Source organism: Rousettus aegyptiacus, unplaced genomic scaffold (assembly GCF_014176215.1).
Source record: "Rousettus aegyptiacus isolate mRouAeg1 unplaced genomic scaffold, mRouAeg1.p scaffold_m13_p_3, whole genome shotgun sequence".
Lineage (NCBI taxonomy): Eukaryota > Metazoa > Chordata > Mammalia > Chiroptera > Pteropodidae > Rousettus > Rousettus aegyptiacus.
Genome location: NW_023416306.1, coordinates 58,465,007 through 58,488,081, shown reverse-complemented (window position 1 = coordinate 58,488,081; position 23,075 = coordinate 58,465,007). Strand labels below are relative to the sequence as shown.

Genomic DNA, 23,075 nt, shown 5'->3' with positions numbered 1-23,075 from the left:
CACTTCACTATCCAGGTAACTCTGTTACTCCTTTCCCCAAGTGAGCTGCATTTTTCCCTATTGGTAAAATGAGGAATAATGATCCCTCCTGTATAATCTGGTGTTGTGAAGAGTAAATGAGATAATGTCTCTCTGCAAGCATATGCTATTTATTGGACATCTTCTTTATGCTAGGCATTGCACTAGAGTCTTCATTTACAGCAGTGACATGGACAGACATGGTCCCTGACCTCATGAATCTTGCAGACCTTTAAACATGTCAAGACACTGAAACAAGTTAAAAAATTAGTTATGTGCTGAGTGTATAAACCATATCTAGATGTTAAACTTTGACTTTAAGCCAGGGCCTGAACAGATTCTAAACTTTTTCAGGGTCCTATTGGTAATACCCAAAGAAAGCTCCTTGCTTTCTTAGGTATCTCCTGGATGCAAAGCTTTTAACCTAGATCCTTTTCCATTGTTCACCATTGAACTGACCTCTATCGCTTCTCTATTTCTCAGCTTATTCTCTGCCCCCCCTAACTTTCACTGTCTTCCTGTGCACCTGTTTCTTAGTTCCTTACCTTTGCCTGCTCTGCTTAATTTTAAATTTATCTTTTCTTGAGATCCTAGCTCAATATTCACTACTTCAAGTCATATCCCTTTTTGATAAATATTTTTTAAAACACCCTAATTTTACATTTATGTTTGTATAGGCAATTGCTTGTCCAACTAGATTGAAAGTTTTTGAGGGTAGCGACCACTTCCATGTCTCTAGTACTTATCCCAAGAATGAGTCTTTTCAAATATTGAATTCATATTTGAACTTCTCTGGAATAGTTTATCCTCTTTTATCTCTAACAATTCGTTCTATCTACATGTACAGTTGGCTTATTAAACTGAACATATCCAAAATTAAACACATCTCCCCAACTCTGCATATCCTCCTTTTTCTAATTCTTAATAAATGTCTCCATTGTCGCCATCCAAAACTTCATCCAGTTAGCCTCATTTCGTTCCTGATACTCACGCGCTCCCATCGGGCACCTTCTGTGTTAGAAGAGCTATTGAAGGAAAAGATTCCCTGGTATCTCTCATTACTTCTACACCATCACTGCCAGTACTCAGTGTAGGCTCTTACTGACTTCCTTGCCTTACTCACATAACTGGCTTCACCTCTTGCCTTGAACTAGTAATCCTTCTGAAACATAGATCTGATCATGTCAGACCTTAAAAGTCTGATAGCTACTGAAGTATTTACTAGTGACCTGATACTGTAGCTGGGATTTATTTTAAAATTATTCACTGGAGGGGGGAGGTTAAGGGGATTAGGAAGACTGACCATGTGCTGATAATTGTCGAAGCTGGGGGTGCGATTGGGAGCGGGCTTATTATACTGTTTACATTTGTATATGCTTGAAAACTTTAATAATAATATTAAAATTAAAAACTTTTTTCCTTTTTTCTTTTTCAGTTACAGTTGACAATATTATATTAGTTTAGGCATACAGCATAGTGGTTAGACATTTATATAATTAATGAAGCGATTCACCCCAATTAGTCTGGGACCCACCTGGCGCTATACATAGTTATTACAGTATTATTGATAATAATATTAAAAACTAAAACACAGCAGACTTTGGCTGCACACTGTATAGACACTTTCTGAACTACTTGGCACAGCATACAGTGCTCTCATACTCTCTCCCCACTGTCACATATGGCCTCTGAGCCCCTTCAACGTCACAGGCTGACTACTCTGAAGCCAACCCTGCCTCAGCATTGATTTCCTGAAGGGCTCAGCTCTACAGGAAATCATGGTCTACCTCATTGGCTTGATTGGGGTCTTCTCTCCTTTTGGCGCTCATATCCCTTGAATGGACTGCTCTCAGAGCTCATCACATTGTTTCTAAGATCACTGAGGATTGTCCAAACCAAGAAGGTCTCCTCTCTCTCACCTCCAGTTTTCAGTTCGACCGATGCTGTATGCCTATTGAGTGTCAGGCACTTAATGAATGCTTGAGATTAAATTAAAGAGTTACTTCTGACTTTGTAATGTGGAGAGAGTTCACCACCCAGTGTTTTGGGCTGACCTTGTTATTGGATCCCATCCCTCCTCACTCCCAAGACCATCCCAGATGCTCCTCAGGGAATGAAGTATATATTAAGATAGACATATGTAAACCATGCTATACAGATGTAAACCAAATACTCATTAGCATGCCAAAATAAAACCCTTTGCCTAACTTTTGTCTCTTTTTTAATAGTGACAGAATTGTCAGACTCTATATCTACACTTAAGAGATCTCACTCCATCCTTCTTGACCAATCCATAAAACTGGGTTGGGAAGTTCTTTTGCCAATCAAGGTTTGTAGGGGAGGACAGCTCCCAGCTAGTCTCTGCCATAAACCTAGTTGTAAGGACTTTAGGCTGGTAAGCAGAAGAAAAATGCTTTCCCCAACCTATATAATGATTTCACTTATTTCTGGTCACTTGATAATTCCACACTCAAGTAGAACTCTGGAGCCCAGAGGTAAAGTAGAAAATGTTTAAAAGATTTGAGAAATGAACTGATTTTTGTGGCCTGGAGAAGCTAAGACCAAGGTATGAGTTAATCACTGTTTCCAAACACATGAAATAATTTCACATAGAAGGTGGTGCCAGCTGTTAGCCATTTGAGTAAAAACAAACAAAAAGACTTAGATTGCAGCTGGAGGGATTTTAGTTAGTTAAAAATTTTTCATTAAGTGGTTCTGGGTGGGAACTGGGTTCCCATCCCAGTAGATTGTTGAGTTAGGTCCAGATTGGAGGGCAGTAGGGTGGATTTGAGGAATTTAAGCATTCTGAAAATTGGGCTTCATGGTTAAAAAAACTAGCAGCTGTGAATGCCCTGTGTGCTCAGAGCTGCAGGATGAGGATTCCCCCCATTCCTCCCACCTTCCCCCAAGTTGAAAGAAATTAACCTCAATTAAAGAAAATAGTGATGGATGACTACAGAGATAAATATGATCTATCGCATAGGAAAAACTACATTAAAAGAACATTAAAGTTGGGACAGAAAGCACTAAGAAGTGAAAAAAATCACAGTTAGGGTTGAAAAGCGATATTGTTCACATTTCTGCTAATATGTAGACTTCACAGGATACATTTAGAAATTATGTGTATGCCCAGTTGTGCTAAGGAGTAAGTTTTTTGACTTGACACACTCAACATAATATATAGTTTCATTGCCCAGTTTTAATTAAGGCATCGTCCATGAACGATTATAGCCCATGGAAAGAAACCTGTTACTTTAACCAGAAGAGTTTTGGTGTTTGTTTGTATATTAAGTTTTGGAGGGGGCCAGGTGGTGATTCTTTGTCTCTGCATTTCATTCAATACCCGAGCACATTTCAGCTTTTCTAAAGTCAAGAATATTTTTGAAAGGCACTAGTTTTGACTAAAATGTTAATAATCATAGTTTTAATAACATTGAGTAATACCATTTTTTTGTTGTTTGTTTTAGAACCAAAATTTAGTTTTTATCCCTTCATTCCAGGACTGGATTTTTGCTGCTCAAGAATGAAATTTTATATGTGTATTTTAGGCAAATTATTGTTGTATTATAAGAGCCATAATCAGAACCAAATCAACCACTTTGTCAATTTACAAAATCACACAGTCCTCCTAGAAAACCTTTAAAGTTCTTTTCTAATGAGATTTAGCTCTGTCCTGTATTTTTGTATATGTATACATGTGTGTTTACCATGTCAGGGAAAAAAATCTCCCAATTGGGTCTTGAATAGCATGGTTTCAATGTAGAATATAACTAGAGTAAATATTTGTGTTTGGTAGAGCTCGAATAGCACAACGGCTAATCTTTAGCTTCTTCATCTTTCTCTGACTCCAAAGAATTACTATCTTTCCCTGAACAGATAACAAAGAAGAATGATATTACCTTCCAAAAATCATAGAGCGTATGCCGTAGTAGGTTTCATGTGCTTCCTGAAGAGTACGGATATCTTTCTCTCCCTCTCTTCCCATTTTTGGGAGAATTTTGAGTTCCTTCTTTGACCATAAGCTTATTTATGGAAGAGGGACAGTTAAAATGAATCTATTTCTGAGATCACTGAGCAATGAAGAACAACCTGAATTTAACAAATTCAAATACCAAACCTTAAAATGTGATTTTTAAAGCAGAAAGAGAATTTGATTTTTATTTAAAAATATATATATGAATATGCAGGTAAAAAATGCCAACTTATGTAATTCTACATTAATAAAATAGCATATGGCTTAAAAATGTTATTAGTAATTTTAAGGAACTATGATCCACAATTATTATGTGAATTTTCTTTTTATTATATTAAAGGTGAGTCTTCTAAGGGACAAATGATACTGCCCTAAGTGAAATGATTGTTATTAGCTAATCGAATTTATAGCATATTCACCTAAGTAATACTAATTTGGGTACACAAGAAGAACAGACTCATGATCCCTTGTCATATCTTTTTAGGTTGAGCTTCTGCCTAAGATGAATGAGTTTATGCTTCCAATTTTTTAAAAGTTTAGGAAGCCAAAAATTCATAGATAGTTGAAGATAAAAATGAAATTGAGGTCACTTTTTTTTTTTTTTCTGGTCATTACCTTGGCACACCACACATAGTTTCTGTTTCTTAGTACAGAAAATAAAATCTGTAAACCTGTTTGGAGTTTTAAATGTAATATAAATGTAATGCATCATTATAAGTATGCAAACATTTTTTAAAACAGGGTATTGTATGGAAGTAATTACTGGCAGTGAGTGAGCAAACACACCCCAAGAATGAGTTGGGGCCAAAAATTTGAAAGTTTCTGAACAAAATTACTTTTGTGTGGGTGGGAAAGAGAGCAAGGTTAACTTTTATGAGGAACCAGTCCCACCTCTTATTTTAATTCTGATCACATACTTGGTAACCCAAATAAATAAGAAAGAGATTTCATGTTAGGATTAGGTTATTTTTTCCCCCTTGGTATAGTCTTCCAGTGGGGAGTGATTAGTTTTTATAGTAGAAGGGCATGGCATACATAAATATGAACATGACCAAATGCATATATAGCTCTGCAGTTTTCAAACTTGGGGCCTTGTAATGGTTAAAGATGTTGTGGCAAGATACTTGAGCATTCTTTAGCTGGGCGTGTTGTGTTCATCTTTAACAGTCTTTCTGGGATATAGAAAGGTTAGATTTTATCATCTGGAAGTAACAGGCTCTACAGTTTTTCTCCTACTCACAACTAGCCTGAAGAAGACCCTGGTGATAGTTGTCTCCTTTCTGTTCTCTTTATCCTGTATGTTTTATTATTCAACAGCTTCACATAAAATGACCCTATCTCAAGGTGATTTTGCATTGTAATATTTGGGGGGGGGGTGTGGATCTTAAAAATGGAAGGGAAGAAAGTTGTTTTATATAAAAATTAATATGTCTACTGACAGAGTCTATGGAGCCTTTTCAACCTTATCGCAATCAAGTTTAAGCAGATCTCTTTCTCATGCCCATGCCACTGTAACCCCCAAGTCTGAGAGCCATTTTGGGTTAGACACAGGTTGTGGTGAGCAGCCATCAAAGCAACACAGGGACTAGCAGCCCCTTAACTGTTATCAGAACACTGTATTGATAAGTGAGGCTTGGTCAAGTTACTTAACCTTTGATTTTCTGTTATGTAGAATGGAAATGATAATATCTGTCTCTGATCTCACAGGGATACAACAATCCATTAAAGTCATTACAGCACTTGAAGTAAGGTATAAGGCACTAGATGCAAAGGCATCTTCATTACTTTTGTTATTACAGTAAGTCATCAATGTCGTCAATTGGGTCTGCGACTTTAAGCAAAAGGACTATAAGAAAACCAATTTTACCATACACTAATTGATATAAACAAGGGTTACCTTTCTAAGGCATCTCATCAACATAACAAAATGACTTTATTCAAGGACTTGCTGCACTGTTATTTATTACAGTGTCATATACAAAGGGGGGCTTTAAAAAATGCTAAACAGTTAAATCTCAGAATGAGGTCTCTGGACCCAGTAGTGGGCAGGGGACATTAAGAGGTCAGGTTACCTATCTCCCCACTCTTGAGGCCACGTTCTGTTTTTCCCTGTCTCTATTAGTGTGAGGAACAGAAAGCAAAACAAAACCAGGAATACAAAACTGGAAAAGAAAATTGAGGCCAGTGGGGAGATGGCTGTGGTCTGCTTCCTATTCTTTTCCTTGGAGCTGCTGTTCCTGGTGAGCTTCCTTAAAGTTTGAACTCTGTTTAAATTTTTATTTACAACTTTCATTTTCTTAACTTTTTTTCAAATACCATTTTTCTAAGAAAGAGAAAAAAGATTGAGGGTAGAGTGGGTAAAGACTTTTGAATGTCTTTGGATGTTTCTCAAAGGCATGTTGCACAAGATAATTATGTTTCTTAGATCTGCCCCCTCTGGCATTTTGTCTCGAATACTTCCTCCATCACACCTCATATAATATTCCAGAAGGAAATGTATTTCCCATATGGCTTTGGATGACACCAACTTGATGATATCCATGAGAAAATAGAAGATCAACCCTCACCTCCCAGAGTGAAGAGTTTGCTTCCTGGAGCACAGGTTCTTTTGATCTCACAGGTATCACTTTTCTAAAATAATCTACCCTGTCCTTTGTTTTAACTTTCCTGCACTTGTTCCTCAAACACAGTACTTTATAGTTAGATGAAGTGCAAGAGAGTTGAGCATCATGGTCTGAAATATAAGATACTTCTGTTCATCATATGTGCTATGGAAGGAAGCCTATGGAAAATATCACAAATACTGGAGAATTAAGTCCTAAAATAAATATGGATTTGTCACAATATTAATTCATTTTTGTTACTTGGTTTTCTAACTTGTCTTCAGTAATTAGAATCCTAAACTTAAAAGTACGTTGGTTTTAGATATGGGTAGAACAATACACTTTTCCAACTCTCCCTGGCCCACAAGTACTAGGGGTCTAACAATGAATTTTCTGGTATTGATTTGAGTGGAAAGTCTTAGGTGAGATCATAGTTTTGTATTTAAAGTATCACTGCTTTAGGGGGTGAAGGCAAGAATATAATTACCTGAAATTGGGATTGTTGTGGAAAATCAGGGACATATGGTTACTATAGGTATAATATTAGTTTTCCGTAATCAAGAGTAAAACAAGTGAAATTATCTCAAGTTAAAAGTAGATACAGTAGTATTCTTTTCCTTTTACTTTATAGACCCACATTGTGAAAATTCTTAAGTGGGGATCAGAGCTAACAAAACTTTTTGTTCAGTTATACCTACTTTTTTTTTTTTTTAAGAGAAGTTTCCACACCTATTATTACCCTCATTTCCCTCTCTGCTCCTCAAATTGCGTGTCAACGATTTTCATTTTCGTGTAGAGACCAGTCAGAATGTAGATGAATTTGCTATGCCACCTACTCTTTTGTGGTTTGAGATACCTCCTGAGGAGTCCACCAATGACTCAAATGGACTGTTTAACTGATTTTTATATATTTGATGAATGGTCAAACTGGGTCATCCTTGAAGATGCTCCAGAACTAGTGGGGCTGTGGAAGTGCATTGTGGCATGAAGATAGTAGCCGTGTCATTACCAGGGATCCTGTAGTATTTTGTATTCCGATAGCTGATAGCCAGGGTTGAGTTTATCATGGGGTGAACTGTTTTTCAACCCTTTTTCCACTACCAGGGCCTAAGGAACCTTTATAGACATTTTGTCCTAATCCTTTTCCTTCCCCCCGCCCCTCTGCCCCCAGTTAAATCCTAAGGAATAAGATTTCATCTGGTAGAGTTGAGCTTTGGAGGACCACAGACTATTATAATATCTAAAATTTTTCTCTTGTTGAGAATGTATGATTTAGAACCAAAACTTTGATGCACAGTTTTTTTCTGGCTTTAGTAGGGTATAAGTGACATATAACATGTATATATAATATATAATAATACATATAATACATGTATATATCAAGAAGTGATTATCACAATAAGGTTAGTTAATACCTTCATCACCCTGCAACCTTTTTTTTTTGTGGAGGATGTACAAATTTTTCAACAACTTGGCTTTTTGTATTCTAGCCAATAGTATATTTTCTGAGACTTAATAGGGAGTACAGCTTTGGTACCCTGGTAATTACTAGTCATGTTGAAGGGAGATTACATTGAACTTGTCTTTTCCACCTTAGTTTTAATATGAAGATGAGCACTTGGAGGTATGCTTAGATAGGTTTTGTTGGAACATTTTGCTGTCCTACTTTTCCCCCATGGAAGTAGCATTACAAAATCTTCTTGTTATAAATGTAATACAACCTCATCGCAAATAAAATTGAGAATATACTTAGCTCATAAGAGTTTCTTTCTCCAAAAATTGAGCTGCTCTATGTTATTTATGTACTTCTAGCTTTAAGTTTGATTATGGGATGCTTTCACAGATTTAAAATTTGTAATGCTAAAACCGAATTATGTATAAGTAGCATGGTTAAGAATGATCTCTTGGTGACTTGATTTTAAGCTGTGTTTCGTGTTCCTTCTTTCTTGATATGTATTGTGAAGGCCATTACCACTGATTCAGGTTGATATTGATAATTCCTTTTCAGTTTGAAACTTTACATTCAATCAAAATAATAATATTTCAGAGTCAAAAAAAAATAGGAAAAATCTGTTTGGTGGTTTTTCTGTCCCTGAAGTCTTAAAAATAACTATACTCTTCCATTAAAGTTCTTTCTAACATCTGTACTGAAGACATACTGCCCCTGAATAGAACAAGCTACAGGTGTGGTCCTTGACTTCTCTTGGGGAGGGAGGGGAAGAATCTTTTCATAACAAAATATAAAATAACATTAAAGGCAACTAAATAAATAAGTCTCAGTTCCAACTGTTAAGATTTTTGCATGAAAATCACATCTTCCTTCTTATCAAATTGTGAAATTACAGCCAGCTATTGCGGTGGTAACCTGTAATCCATTCCTCTACATTGCTTTTTTGGTGTGAACTGAAAACTGTAATCATCAAGTTAAGTCTTATAACCCGCTTTAGCTGCTTTAGTTTCCTGGAGTTTATCACTGGTTAAATCAAAATAAACTCCCTCAGGAATCTGTGTTTATACCAAAATATACACTTTGACCCTGAAATACTTTTCCTATTCAAAGTTACCTGAAAGATTAGTTAAACAGTAATTTTTAAAAAGGTTTATTTAGTTTTTATATCTGTTAGTGTAAGTAAAACCAATAGGTTTTTCCAATATTTTGATCGTGACAAGAAAATTGATTGACATATTGTGCCTTAGCTACATGTTAAATTAGTAGATTTCACATACTGGGCAATTAGAGATACTATTAATTCTCATATGGAAATACTAACCTGAAAAATTTGCATGTTTTTTATGCAAAATAGTGACAAAATATGCCCCCCCCCCAATCTCATCCAGCATTTCAGAACTTGCGAATGTCACCTTACGTAGTAAAAGGGACTTTGCAGGTATGATAAAGGTTAAAGACCGTGAGATGGGGAGATCATTCTGGCTTATCCAGATAGACCTAGTCTAATCACATGAATCTTTCAAAGAACTTTTCCCAGCTGTGGTCAGGGAGAGACATCACTATGGAAAAATGGCCAGAGAGGTATAACACAGCTGGCTTTGAAGACGGAGCCAAGGGATTTCCCTGAGCCAAGGAATGGAGGGAGCCTGTAGAAGCCCCGCTACAGCTTCCTGAAAGGAATGCAACCCTGCTAGCACCTTGATTTTAGCCCATTGAGACCTGTGTTGGATTTCTGACCAACAAACAGTACCATTACAAATTTTAAGTCACAAAGGTAGTAATAATTTATATTTTTTTATACTACAATATAAAACTAATACTCCTTGCTTTGTGTTTGTAATTTGTTGAATAAAATTATTAGTGAAATGTAATGGTGATGAAGGAACCAAAGCTATATGGTGATGTGTAGAATACTTAGTAATTTATAAGACTTCCTCATGTATGGATTGGTACAATTCATTTTGCTCTTAACAGAACGATTTCACTTGGGCTTCACAACTTATTTTTTCCTTCCTAGTGCTACCATTGTACCAGGAACACACAGAGTAGGCATTCAGTGATTGCTGAAAAAAAATGAGTAAAGTTACAGGTCAAATTTTGCATTAGTTGTTGTTAATAATAGAATTGGGAGGAAGGGGCTGGAAGAAAACTAGGAACATAACTGCTTGCGTCAGGTCTGAAGAAGTGTCTCCACGCTTTTAATAAATGTAGCTTACATTTCTGTCGATGTCATGTTTAGCAGTTGTCAGTGAACTGCTCAGAGGCTATTGGACTCAAACCCAGGGCATAACTGAGTTCCTTTCTGTCTTGATATGCTGTGCACAAGTAGTAGCCAAAAAGCAGTGGTGATGGGAAGTCTTAAACTTTCAGATAATGGATTCCTGTTTAGTTAGCTGCAAAATGACAAGCTTTAAGATATTATATCATACAGCAAGAGATGTAAGATCATCATAAAAATACATAATAAAACAGGTAAACCTACGTACTTTCGAATCAAATCACTTTTAAGTTGCTTTTCTCACTGGCTAAGTAAGTTGAGACATTCAATCAGAAGTATACTGAATCTGTGCTAAGCACTAGGGATATAGGTGCAAAGAGCTCTGTCATTATAGTGTTTATTAATTGAGAAGGCAGAAATTGAATAATTTCAAGAAATTAGTATAAGTGCTAAGAAGTATGGAGTAATGTAGGAGTGGATAATAACCTATTCTAGTCCAGATAAAGAAACAGTCCCTAAAAACATCTCTGAAGGTTCAGAAAAGAAAGGGAAAGGGCTCTAACGCAATCAGTGAATGGCTGGAGAACAGAGAAAATCTGGGATCATCATGAGAGTATCAAAAGATAAAGCTGGTTATGTTGGCAGAGGTCGAACCTTGTAGAGTCCTCTTAAAGGATTTTCAGCTATAATTTGGAGAATGACTTGGGTGGGAGAAAAAGTGAATACAAGTGAAGCCGAGGTCAGAGGTTATTTCAATTATAAAAAGATGATGGTCTGTACTAAGGTGAAAGCTACAGGTCTGGAGAGTGGATGGATCCATAGATAATTTAGGGCGTAAATTAGAAGCTATTTGGAGGTTATGCACATACTTTATCAGAGGGGCGGGGAGGGTTTGTTGGATATAAAATACTGCCAGCAAAAGACATCTTATTCCAAATAGAAGACATGAAAGAACACAAAGTATTATTGAATAGGTATTAATGTATTTATGTGCATGTAAGATAACATAAAGGTGACTACAAAGTTAGGACAAGATCTCAGTTTATCAAAGCAGAAGAAAATACATTAAAGTCTCATCTTCTTGAGAGACAAAGGGCTGCTCCTTGTGACAGTCTTCTATACATTTCATGAGACACTTGAACTAATCCTGAAGGTTTGTTTTTACATATTCAGGTGATTTGGAGATACCTCTACGCAGTGAAAACTGGAGAGTGTGATTAATCCCTAGAGAGCTTTATCTCTGTTCTAGGCATTAGACTAAGGATTGAGATTCACTGTGGTTCAAAGGGAACATTCTTAAGAAAAGGGGGGAAGGACAAAATGGTCTTTTTGGCCTTCATAGTGGAGGAAATTATTTTCCAAATACTCAGTGGCCAGTGGTGCCAGTTATTGAGGAAGGCAGTTCTGGAGGAGGAGCACATTTGAGGGGTCACAGATTGTCACTTGTGGTGATGTCTGGTTTGAAGTTCCTATTAGACATTTCCTTGGAGATGACAGGTAGATAGTTGAATGCATTTCTAGTGTAGAAGGGCAATCTGAAAATAGGAATTTGGTGGCCATCAATGGTCAGTTGGTAACTCAAGCCTGGGAGTGGATTGGGGTGCATAGAGAGATGGAAGGTGGAGTGAGGAAAGAAAAGAGGAAGTCATGTCTTTGGTTGTATAGTCACAGACATGAGTAGATCATCTCGAATGGTTAGTATTGAAGACATAGCAGTGGTCGACATTGTCATTTTTGTTCCTTTTCCTAGATAATGTAGCTGAAAACTTAGGTCACACACTCTTGTAAGCTAGACTACTGCGTTTTGTATATTGTACATTTTTTCAGTCTCCCAGGGCTCCTCCTGACTCCTTCCTGTACCAATACATGTTCTTTACCCTAGACTAGTGTGTCCTCTCATGGTATCTTGGTCTCTCTCTCATTTTGAACTTTTGTTTATTTTGAAATATTTTCAGTTGTTTCCATATGTATTTTTTAGATGTTTATTACCCTTTGTAGAGTTAGGTATCCTTGTCCTGGTTTATTTGCTCTGGAATATGCCAGGTTTTCAGACCATAGCATAGATGTTCTGCCTTCTCATTTTGGGCATGATGCAGAAAATGACTGTGTGGACAGATGGAAGCAGAGGTTAGGGGAGAAATATTTTGTTGGGAAGAAATAAATCATATGACTATGGGGCCCAAGTACTTTCAGAGTATATGGATTTAATAACAATCTTAGTGAAGCAGTTACTACATATTGAAAAAGAGATGGCTTTTTGTACCTATAATTGAAGGAAAATTTGAAAATGAAATACAGGGGGAAAATACCCTCCTATTTATATTTGCCAAAATATTTTGATCTGAAATAGAGACCATCTTTGCTGTTTGTTTTATTGGTCAGCTCAGTTTGTAAGTTGGTTGAGTTGGGGGCAACTATCCTTAATCATAGATTGGTAAATCCTGCACTTGTTGGAAAAGGTTCCTTATTCAGAAGCACTTTTGCTACCTGAGTATCGGCAAATAGAAAAATAAGTAGAGATGGCATTCAGGGACATCTTTTTGTTTTATGGAGAGGTAGTGACTGGGGACTGAAAAACACAAGCGAGAGTGGGCAGCGATGACTTGAACAAAGATGTTATCGCCTGGCAGTGTGAAATATTCGGTAGACTAACCATTTCAATGGGTTTATCTTAGACAGTTTTTCTGCTGTGAGAGTGTTGGTTGATAATTTACCCTTCCCAAGAGACAAAAGAAGCAGTCACACTCTGTAAGCTGGCACTTTGGAGCTTGTCTCTTTGCTGGAGCTCATCTTGGTTGGAGCAGTGTGCCTCATGGTTGTGACACCAGTACCAAGTGTCTGCACTTCGACAAATGGAGGCTTGGGAGAGCTAAATAAGGCAGGGATGTTTGGAGTGATTCACTTGAAGTGATATCTAAAGTCATGGACTGCAGTAACTCTCCATCTGTTCCACACCAAAAAGAATACAACTGTGTATATTTTTTAAAAGTTTATTTTGAAATAGGGTGGAGTTCTATATGGAGGAGAGGGTGGTAGTAGGAAAATAGATTATTTTTAAAGGAATATTTATGAAGCTTTAGAGAAGGGGGATAACTGAGCTTGCTGATTGATACTTGGGATATGTTTTTATTGTCTAGCAAAATATTGGATGCAGCTGTACATGTAAGGCTTACCCTTTGGCAGTATGAATGTTAATGTCAAAACCTGGGTCCATTACCCCTTGCCATACAATTTGTTTTGATGCAATAGTGAACACAACTCCACTGCAGATTTAAATACTATTTATGTGAATTTTATTTCCCTGTTTAGTCATTGAATCATACTGTAGTGTTGGCATGGTAAGTTTTATAATTTGTTTTCCTGTGTGAAGAGTGCTTTTCTTCTACCGAATGTTCACTTCTGCATACTTTTTTTAGTAAGGCATTATGTCATTACAAAGATTTACAGTTATTTAATAATGATTTATTGTAGTAATTTATTCTGCCAGCTGTGGCACATTTTCAGTGGAATTTGTAAATCAAGTTTATACAGAAATTTACCAGGACATGCATTTCAGGATTTAATAAAACATACTGTAAAATCTTTTTGAAGTGGGTGGTTTTATGCTCACACATTTGGGATTAAACTTTACCTTAACAACCTTTGTTAATGTTCAACTCTGCTGTGTCCATCCCACCATTGAAAGAGGGGAGTCTGTGAGACCTGTTAACATAAAATACACAGTTTCAAGTTATCCACATTACTTCCAGACCATTAGTGTCATGTTATATTTGACCTGGAATGTTCAAAGGATATTAAGGGACAAGGAAACGTCCAGACATTACACTTTGTACAGTGCCATACATTTTAATCACTATTAAAATGTGCATATAGAATCATAACAGAGTAGACCTAGTAAGTTATGTTCATCTTGAAGCCTTCACAGTGTCAGGTTTTCACCCGCTTTTCCAGAACTCACTGGCCACTAACCATGTGGAAGACATTTAGCTTTAGAGGAGCTGCCAGCTCTGGCTCCTCCCGCAGTTTCTTTGTTATGGTACAAATACAGCAAGTTACTATATTTTCTTTTTTTCCCTTTTTTAGAAAAGATTGTTGAGGTTTTGTTTGTTTACTTGATAGTATGTATTTGTTTAGAAAAGGAAAAAGTCTAGAAAAGAAGGAAAGTGCATAGATTCCTTTATAACTTGTAATTTTTTTAATTTGGCAATTTGAGAAGCTGTCTTTGAAATGCATCATTGCCAAGTAATTTGTAAAAATGACTTGTTCTCTAAGATTGCATGAGAATTTTAGTTCTAAGATGAAACTCCTAATTCACAGCTTCAGTCAGCTGGTTATTTTGTCTACAGCAGCATGAACATCTCATTTGACTTACTACTGCCCTCCCAAACACATTGACTTCATTGATCAGTTGTTTTAATATTGTGAAGACATAGTCTTAATGTGCCTTGAAGTTGAAGATTCAGGTGATACTTAATTGTATTTAAAGCAGTAGACTTGGCACTGTCTCAGATAGAAGTGTAAGCGTTTGAAAGTACTGCAGCCTCTGATTTTTCTTAGTAGTTTGTATTTGCTTATCATGTTTAGGCACTAAACAGAATGTAACAAAGCAAAAAAGCCAAAAGAGCTTGCCATCTGAAGTGTAATTTCTCCCCATTTAACATTTCTTTTTTCTTTTTTTCGGCTGCAAAATGCAAAAGAGTGAACAATTTGTCATCTGATCTCTTATTTCTTTAAAGATATGATTTTTAAAAAGTTCTTAGAATTTTGTCTTCAGATAGGAATTCAAGTCACAGTACATTAAAAACTGGATCTTTTAATGATCTCATAATGAAAATAACTTTAAAAATAAACTCATTAAAATATACATAATATTCTGCTTTGGAGTTAATCTTTGTTGTTAGAATTGCTAGAAAAATTGTTAAAACAATATGATTACGTGTGTGCTATCAACATGACTACATAGTATCTGATATATTTTTTTTTTATTTTGAGAAAAATTAAAGTGCAAGGGAAACAGATTTCTTGAACGGGAACAGAGATGGACTTTTCTTAGATTTCATTGCTGATGATCTTTGAGATGTGGTGCCAAGTTTTCCTTGAAGGCGTTTAGCACATGTGTGGTGAAGAGATCATGGAGAAAGACTGAGGTCTTTATTTTACTTTTTTTCATCCAGAACTCCATTGCTCACAATGTACTTAGGTATCTTTACCATTTAAGTATAAGAGTGAAGAATATTTCATAAGTAAGTTCACATTTCTGGATTTAATTTTGACCTTAGTTTTCAATTTTTTCTTTAGGGCTTACCTGGAAATCTTTTTAAATGACACCAAACTGGAACTTGAAAAAAAGTCATAGTTCAGGAATGACAAATATGTTTCATGTTGTGGGTGAATTTTGACTGGTGGTGAATGCTCTGAGAGGCTGAGGTGAGTCAGGAAGAAAAAAAGAGCCCTGTGCCCAGTTAACAATGCCTGTCATAGCTGCTGAGGGGAATGTCAATGGAATTGACCTTAATTTCTCCCCCTAACATAGAAACTCCTATAAGTTACTATAATCCTTCATTTATTCATTATGTGTTCATACATTCAACCAATTTTCTTAAACACTCCTGAATACAAGGCAGCCTGCCAAACATGGCAAGAATATAGAAGTGGAGCAGACATGAATTTGCTTTCAAGCTTTCGTGGGTGGGAGGCTTAACTGTTCATTAACAAAAATGTGAAATACGGTAGGGCAGCAGTTTTAGAGAGACTGTTATAGTCCAATTCAGAGATACTGAGTTCTAAGCAAGTTCTAATCAAGGAGGCAGAAATCAGGCTTATAGCAGAGTTTGTTTGAGATAACATATTTGCTGGTTGGGTATGCCAGGCATTTGGAGGGAGGCCCATTCCCATCTGACATGGACAGATGATTGCCTTGTCAAATGTATAGCCTATGTATAACGTTTCTGCAAGTAAGTGCTATAAGAAAAATGATATGACCAGCCTAGACTGAGTAGTGAAGCTATACACTGTTGGATGAGATGCCATTCAGGGGTACAATGTAGAGAACTGAGGGCAGAGCATAATTTCAGTGTTGAGATATTTACTAACTTCAGAGAATATATTTTTAGATAGAAATATTTTAATTCTGTTATAGCAATATATATGTTGATATACTATATATATAAAACATCAAATCTAATGAGTACAGTTAAGTGTTAGTTTTAGGATGTCACTGTTTTTTCCTAATTGGAATTCTACAAATTATCTTTGACACCTTTTTCCACTGAGAGCTAAAATTCATTTAAGCATCATTTCTTATAGATGCTTTTAAAAAGCGAAACATAACTGTAAATTATTTCATTGTTTCTCACTATCACCTAGTTTAGGTTCTCATGTTCTGCGGTGGACTCTTCATTTTCTATTAGTATTTAAGTGTCAACTGTTTAGGTGCTTGTGGTATGGACAAACACAAAACCAGCACTTTCTTGCTCTTAGAGCTTATGTTTAGGGGAGTGTTTGAATACAACACAGATTCCCTAATTGAATACTTCTGCCTCAGCTCTTTTGCTTTTCTGATACATTTTGCCCACTGTTCCTAAAACAAAACACAACTTCCATTATTTAACTTTTCTGTTCAGAAACTTAAAATCTAAATTTGAAGGTCTCCACAGTTTGCCTGTTTATTCTCTTTCCAATACCATCTTTTACTAACATCTTTCATCTACCGAAAGAATAGTACTTTCTTACTATTATGCGTACGTCCCTAACCATTTGGCATGTTCTCTTTGTTTTTTGACATTATTCTTACCTCTAAGAAACTCAGCCTATATTCCTCTTTTGACTAAATTATATTCCTGGAAGTACTGTAGCTAATGACACAAGCATTGACTTCCAGCACTTGTGAAGAGAGTGCAGCTATTTATACCTTTTATTTAACTAGGGTGCTTATGTATAATCTCTCCAATGACACTGTAAGTCAAGTGAAAGTATAGGACCTTGTCTTAAATATCAACATCTTACAAATAAGAGCACAGTTGAGAACCAGGAAAGATAGTGCTTGTGAGCATCTGAAGAGACGCTACAAAGCATCTAAGCTTAGATATTGAACTACTGAGAGAGGCATTCCTCCTATATTTTTCTTAAAACTGAAAACTCTAAAACTCTATTTTTTTTTGTTTATTGCTATTATGTAAACATTATAAGTGAGAAAAGAGTATTGAAGCTTATACAGAGGAAACAGGTTTCCCATCTCTCCTCAGAAGTAACTTCTGTTTACAAGATTCTTAAAGGTATTTCCAGACATAGCTTAGTCCAAATATAGAAGTATTCATTAACCCCCTTACAAATTTTTTCTTTTCTTTTTTGGTCATGAGTGGGAGTACGCTATACTGACTGTCCTGTACCCTGCCTCTTACTCATGATTTATTTGGAGATGTGTCTTATCAATACAGCTTTTATTTATAACAGTGCTTAAAATTCCTTAGGATAGGCTCGTAGGAAAACAGAACAGCAAATTCTAGAAGTGGGATGAAGGCAGATATTAGAAATACAAAAAGCAGTTACAACTAACTACAAAAGTATAAAGTGGTGGATTTTAAAAAATGTAAAAATAGATTATTCCCAGAGATTCTTTTTTTTCCTCCAGGAGCAATTGGAGTACCCCCTACTCCAGCCCTTAAAGTCCTAAAGGTATTACTACATGTTAACTTGATGTTCAAAATTTTAAAAATTTAATTATCAAGAAAGACTTCCTGTTTAAAACATAGAATGAATATTCAGCATCTTTTAACAAAATTCTTGTCTAAAATAGTAGAAACCTGGAGAGGCAATGCAGGATATTAGGATGAACACATATTTTGAAATCAGACCAACTTGGTCTTGAAATCCTCACTTTAACACTTAATATAAGACCTTAGCCAGTGACTTAAGTTTCTTAGCTTCAATTTCCTTATGGGTAAAATGAGAATAATAATACCCATCTCATAGGACCTGTGAAGAACAAATGAAAAAGTATTTTATGCTTTCCACAGTACCTGGCACACTACAGGTGCTCAGTAAACATAATACACCCCCAGAATGATTAATTTCCTAAGAGCTCTGGATGCTGAGATCTTACTGTATCCTTTATAAAACTTATAATGCCTTCTATATACTAGGTACTCCAAACTTATGCACAAATTTATTTTGTTCTGTAACTCTTAAATGTCTGGTTTGGTTTTCTACATACTCTTCAACAAAATTTTCAAGTCTCTAGAAGTACAAAGGCACATACATGACCACATGTACCATGTGAAGCTGCCGAACTCAGTCAAGTATCAGAATCACAACTAGTGATGTGCTTTTGACAACTGGTTCATGGGGTAGGGGAGCTCTGATTTGTAGCATTGCCTGATTCCTGTGGTGTAAATATTTCAACCCCAGCTGATTTCTAGTTACCAATGTTACCTGGCTCGTAAACGAACTGAAGGCTTAAGAGTTCTTATAAGTCAGGGGAGTGGTTCTCATATACTGGATTTTCAGTCTTCTGGACCTCTGCATCAAACTGATATAAAAGCAGTTTGGGAAACTTGGATCTTAAAAAACATTCAAGGATCTGCCACCAGCTCATTTTTTTTTAACTTTGCCTCAGTTTCCAAGTTTTCTCATTGGTATAGTAAAGCAATGGGAATAGATCAATTTGCTAAATAAATCTTTTCATTATGAACTTAAAATTCTGCATGGGTGTCTCAGGCTGCGGAGGCCAAGGGGCCCAGGCTTTGTACTTCTCATCCTGTAAGTTCAGTATGAATTTCTTTTAAAAACAAAGTCTCCACTAGTTAAAAACAAATACGTTTGAGAACCACCATTACTGAAATAGCTGTTCCAAAGCTTGTGTCTGTAATTGCAGCACAGGCCCTGATATAGTGACAGGTAATGGGTTTACTCACTGTTTACATATCTATTACTAACAATATAGGGTTTAGGAAAATGCAAAAGAAAACATAATGCATTTCAGGGTTATTTTTGTCAGAGGTAGACATAATAGAAACCATTTTTGGTACTTCACATTTTATTTAAATAAGACTTTTCACTTATATGTGAATGAATTCTCCATATATACCAGGTTAATGAGGAGTGACTTATAGCCATGGGGTACAAACTCGAATGGCTATAGTGGCCAGGCAAGTAATGGAATTGAGGAAAACAAGTGGGATCTAATATAAAGGGGAATAAGGAAGACTGTGCCCATCTGAGAGTGCATGCTAAAAAAAGTAGCTTCTGTTCCACTGTAGCGGATTGTCGTCATGCAGAGACAGATTTCTGTTGTCATATCTTTAGTTCTCTGACACTCCACCCTTTGCCTTTCCCCACCCTTTCCCCAGCAGCTGGAAATCCATAGTTTAATTTAGAATTTCTTGATATTTTTTTTTTTACATGTTGGTCATGAGTTAAACACACATGTACACTCATACACACTCACTTATGGAACCAACCAAAACAAATTTGACCTGTGGGCTTCCAGTTTGCAATATCTTTTTGCACACATATACATATGTAGCAACTAATATTTATTGAGTGCCCCTGTGCTAGGCAATCAGCTAAACCTTTTGTATTAATCAAAATATTTAATCTTCATAACAATTTGGTGAACTAGTATTATTTCCTTTCAATAGACAAGGAATTTTGACACTTGGAGAGGCTAAGTAACTTGCTGAGGTCACATAATTAGTAAAAGTTTCCCCCAGGTATTCAAACCCAAATAATTGACTGCCGAACTTTGGGGCTTAACCACTGGGTGAAACTGACTCTCTCTTACATGTTGGTATAAGCACACACACAAAGCACACGTAACTAAACATAAAGGATAGGTTGAGATTATTGTCTATTAATATTAGCTCATTTGTGTACAATGTTTCCGTTTCTGTGTATATGTGCTTGATGTGATAAAGCACTGGAATACTATCTACTTTCACACTTTATAAGACTTTGCTAATAAAGCTTAGTAAGGCTGATGTAAAAATTTCATAGGGCTTTTTTATTTCTCTTTGTCACAAACTAGGCATCCTGAGCTACGGGGCCAAAATTGTCTCTGTTTAAGGGCAAAAGTTCCCTCTCTTCTCGTTGCCATATTTAAACCCCACCCATGGAAATGCTCCAAGTCCTGAGTGATGATCACTTCCTCTGGGCAAGGGTATGAAGAATAAAAGTAAATCTAGCAGGAGGAGTGAATCCCAAAAGACAGAGATAAGTACTTGAGGTCAGAGACTGCATCTTTTATAGTTTGTCTACATACCAAACTCATTAATATGAATAATCATCTTAGCTGTAGTTTGTAGTAGCAAAAGTAATACAAGAAACTAGTCTTGTCTTAAATGTGTTTTTCATCAACACTCATTTCTAGGATTCAGAGACATTTCTTTCAGAAAGTGATGTGAACTCACATATCTCCCATGTTTCTCCTTTATTTCCACTTTTTCCTATGCACATAAAATATTTTTCAATCTTAAAAACTCTAGTGAATAGAGCTAAAACTGTATGACTCTAGGAAGGAAAACAAAAACAGTGTGCAAAAATCTATATATTTATCCATTTAGGTTTTTCCCCTGGGAGATTTTGGAACACCATTAGACAACCTCTTTATGGTTTATTCACTTGGTGTGGAATGGGAGAGAAAAAAAGAGCCAGTCCCTCTGACAGTATTCTTCTCAATACTGTACCATCATGTGAATGGAAAGAACCCGAAACCTTCATTTTCAGAACTGTATCTCAGCCCCTGGCTCCTGGAGAAAACCAGTGTGGTTCAGATGTGGGATAGGAAGAGTGGTTTGCGTTGGCATTGGCCTTGCGGGTGCTTTGGGGCTGGAGCACACTCAGCTGTGGGTTACAGATGCTTGTTCTCCAGTATTAATGTGGCCAACATGTGAAACCATGGCACCCACAATGCTATACAAAGGTCCACGTCTCTGATAGTTTAGGAAATAACTCACAGCTGAAGAAATTCCTCCTCAAAGGTCTAGAATATATTCTTGAACGGTAGGTTCCCCCGCTCATGACCCCAAAGGGGTAGAACCAGTAAAGAGATGTCTGATGATGTTGAACTGTGCACCAGCGACTCATCATAGGGTGCCTACGGACTTGGGAACTTTAACTGAAAATAGGAAAAAAAAAAAAACTACTCTAAACCTTATATCCATAAATGCCCAAATACATGCTGTACATGTTGCGGAAAGCTTGTACGCTCATGTGGTTGTATAGTTTCTTTGGAAATGTCAAGTACAAACCATTACCGGTGGTTGTCTTCTGGCCTGATTCAGGGTGTATTCAAAATGTTTCCACCAATTTTTATTTCCCTGACCTGTCTCCAAGGTTGGTAGGACCAGAGAAATTTGTATAGAAGAGAAATGAGCATGAGATTGGGCGGCACTTTATAAATGCAATAACCAAGACTCTTTTTCAGGACACAGAAATTTTTGTGCCTTCTCACACTTAAGGCCTGTGCTTCCTTTTAATAGTACACTTGAGAGAGCTGGGATATTTCCATCCCCCATTCAGTTAGTGCTCCAGTTTTCTCATTCAGGTACAATTTCCAGTGAAATAGTAGCTTATAAGTATTCAGAAGTTAGTTTATTGACTCTTATTGCACTTCTGAGCACCTAATAAATAATTTATTAGTCTGATGGATATGTGGCTACCTAACTATGGGGCATGAAATATGCACTGTTTTTCTAATACACTGTAGGGAGACCTGTTTATAAAGTATTTAGTATTGGTTTTATAATGCACCGTTGACAACAGGAGACCACGAAGCTCAAAGATCAATCTCATTTTGGCCCACAGTATTAATGCTGTTTTATAAAGCTCTATGACAGGTCACTTAGACAGTGGTCCTCACAGAAAGGACTCAGTTAGGAAGGCAGGCTGTAGTGGCTGCCAGCGCAGCGGATGAATGTCTTTGTCCAAGTCCCTGAGGTGACTGGCGGTTGCTGATGTTGGCCAGGTGATGGAACTCATCATTTCCCTGTTCTCCAGAGGGATTCTGGACTAGAGTGCCCAGTTCTGCTAATGCAGCCTTCACTAATTGTACAGAGAGTTGGTGTGACTTTGGACCACAGTTACAATTCTGGAGACACGACTCAGGAAGTAAGGAGCGGAAGTTAGCTCTCTCTCCTCAGCTTCCTGTCATGTGTGTTAATGAAGTGACATTCTTCCACATCTCCCATTCTTTCATTCAAATTACCTATGTGACATAGCATAAAGTGTTTTGATTTTTGTTTGCTTTGGGGAATTTCATTAGCTAGGAATAAATTTATAGACATTTAAAAAACTACATAGTGAGCACTTAGAATTGGGCGACATCTAAATAAAGGTTACATAATTTCATTCAAAAATCAATCCTCAGTGTTCCAATTTGTTTATAAGAACTATATTCTATAGGAATGCATTAGAAAGGCAGTGATTTACAAGGTGCTATTGCCTATTAAGTTATGTGTTTTGGAGCAAGGCTTTTTTCAATTTTCCATTAAGGACTTCTTGCTGTTCTAAGTATTCCACTTCCCAAAGTAGGAAATCTGAGCCATACTTTCTTTAACCTAGTCTGTTTGCTCGTAATTTCTCATGATTTTTTAGGTACCAAGGCTGAGTTCTTTTTGCTATTTGTCATGTCTTATTCATTTCTCCTTATTCGGAGTTTCGTTTTACCATCTTCAATTGTACCAAACCCTTTCTACGATCTAGTAGTAGCCCTTGATTTCATCCTCTTTGTCCCTCTTAGCAAGTTATCTCATCTTTTCTGAGCTGATCATATCTTTTGTGCAGCTATCATTTCTTGAGCATTTGCTATGTGTTAAG

At 36.5% G+C, this 23,075-nt stretch overlaps 1 protein-coding gene across 27 annotated transcripts in view; it reads left to right on the top strand.

The window, feature by feature from the left end:
- Nucleotides 1-23,075, top strand: part of BNC2 (basonuclin 2) — a 396,217-nt gene that overhangs the window by 87,185 nt on the left and 285,957 nt on the right. Inside the window, exon 1 of one of the 27 annotated variants that reach the window (XM_036238857.1) lies at nucleotides 5,383-6,231. The exons of 25 other annotated variants lie outside the window; for them this stretch is intronic. In XM_036238857.1, coding sequence (XP_036094750.1) covers nucleotides 6,184-6,231 — 48 coding nt within the window. In that variant the 5' untranslated portion in view covers nucleotides 5,383-6,183. Of the gene's footprint in view, nucleotides 1-5,382; nucleotides 6,232-15,102; nucleotides 15,690-23,075 lie in introns of those variants that run through there. One more of the 27 variants, XM_036238854.1, reaches the window with a different exon arrangement.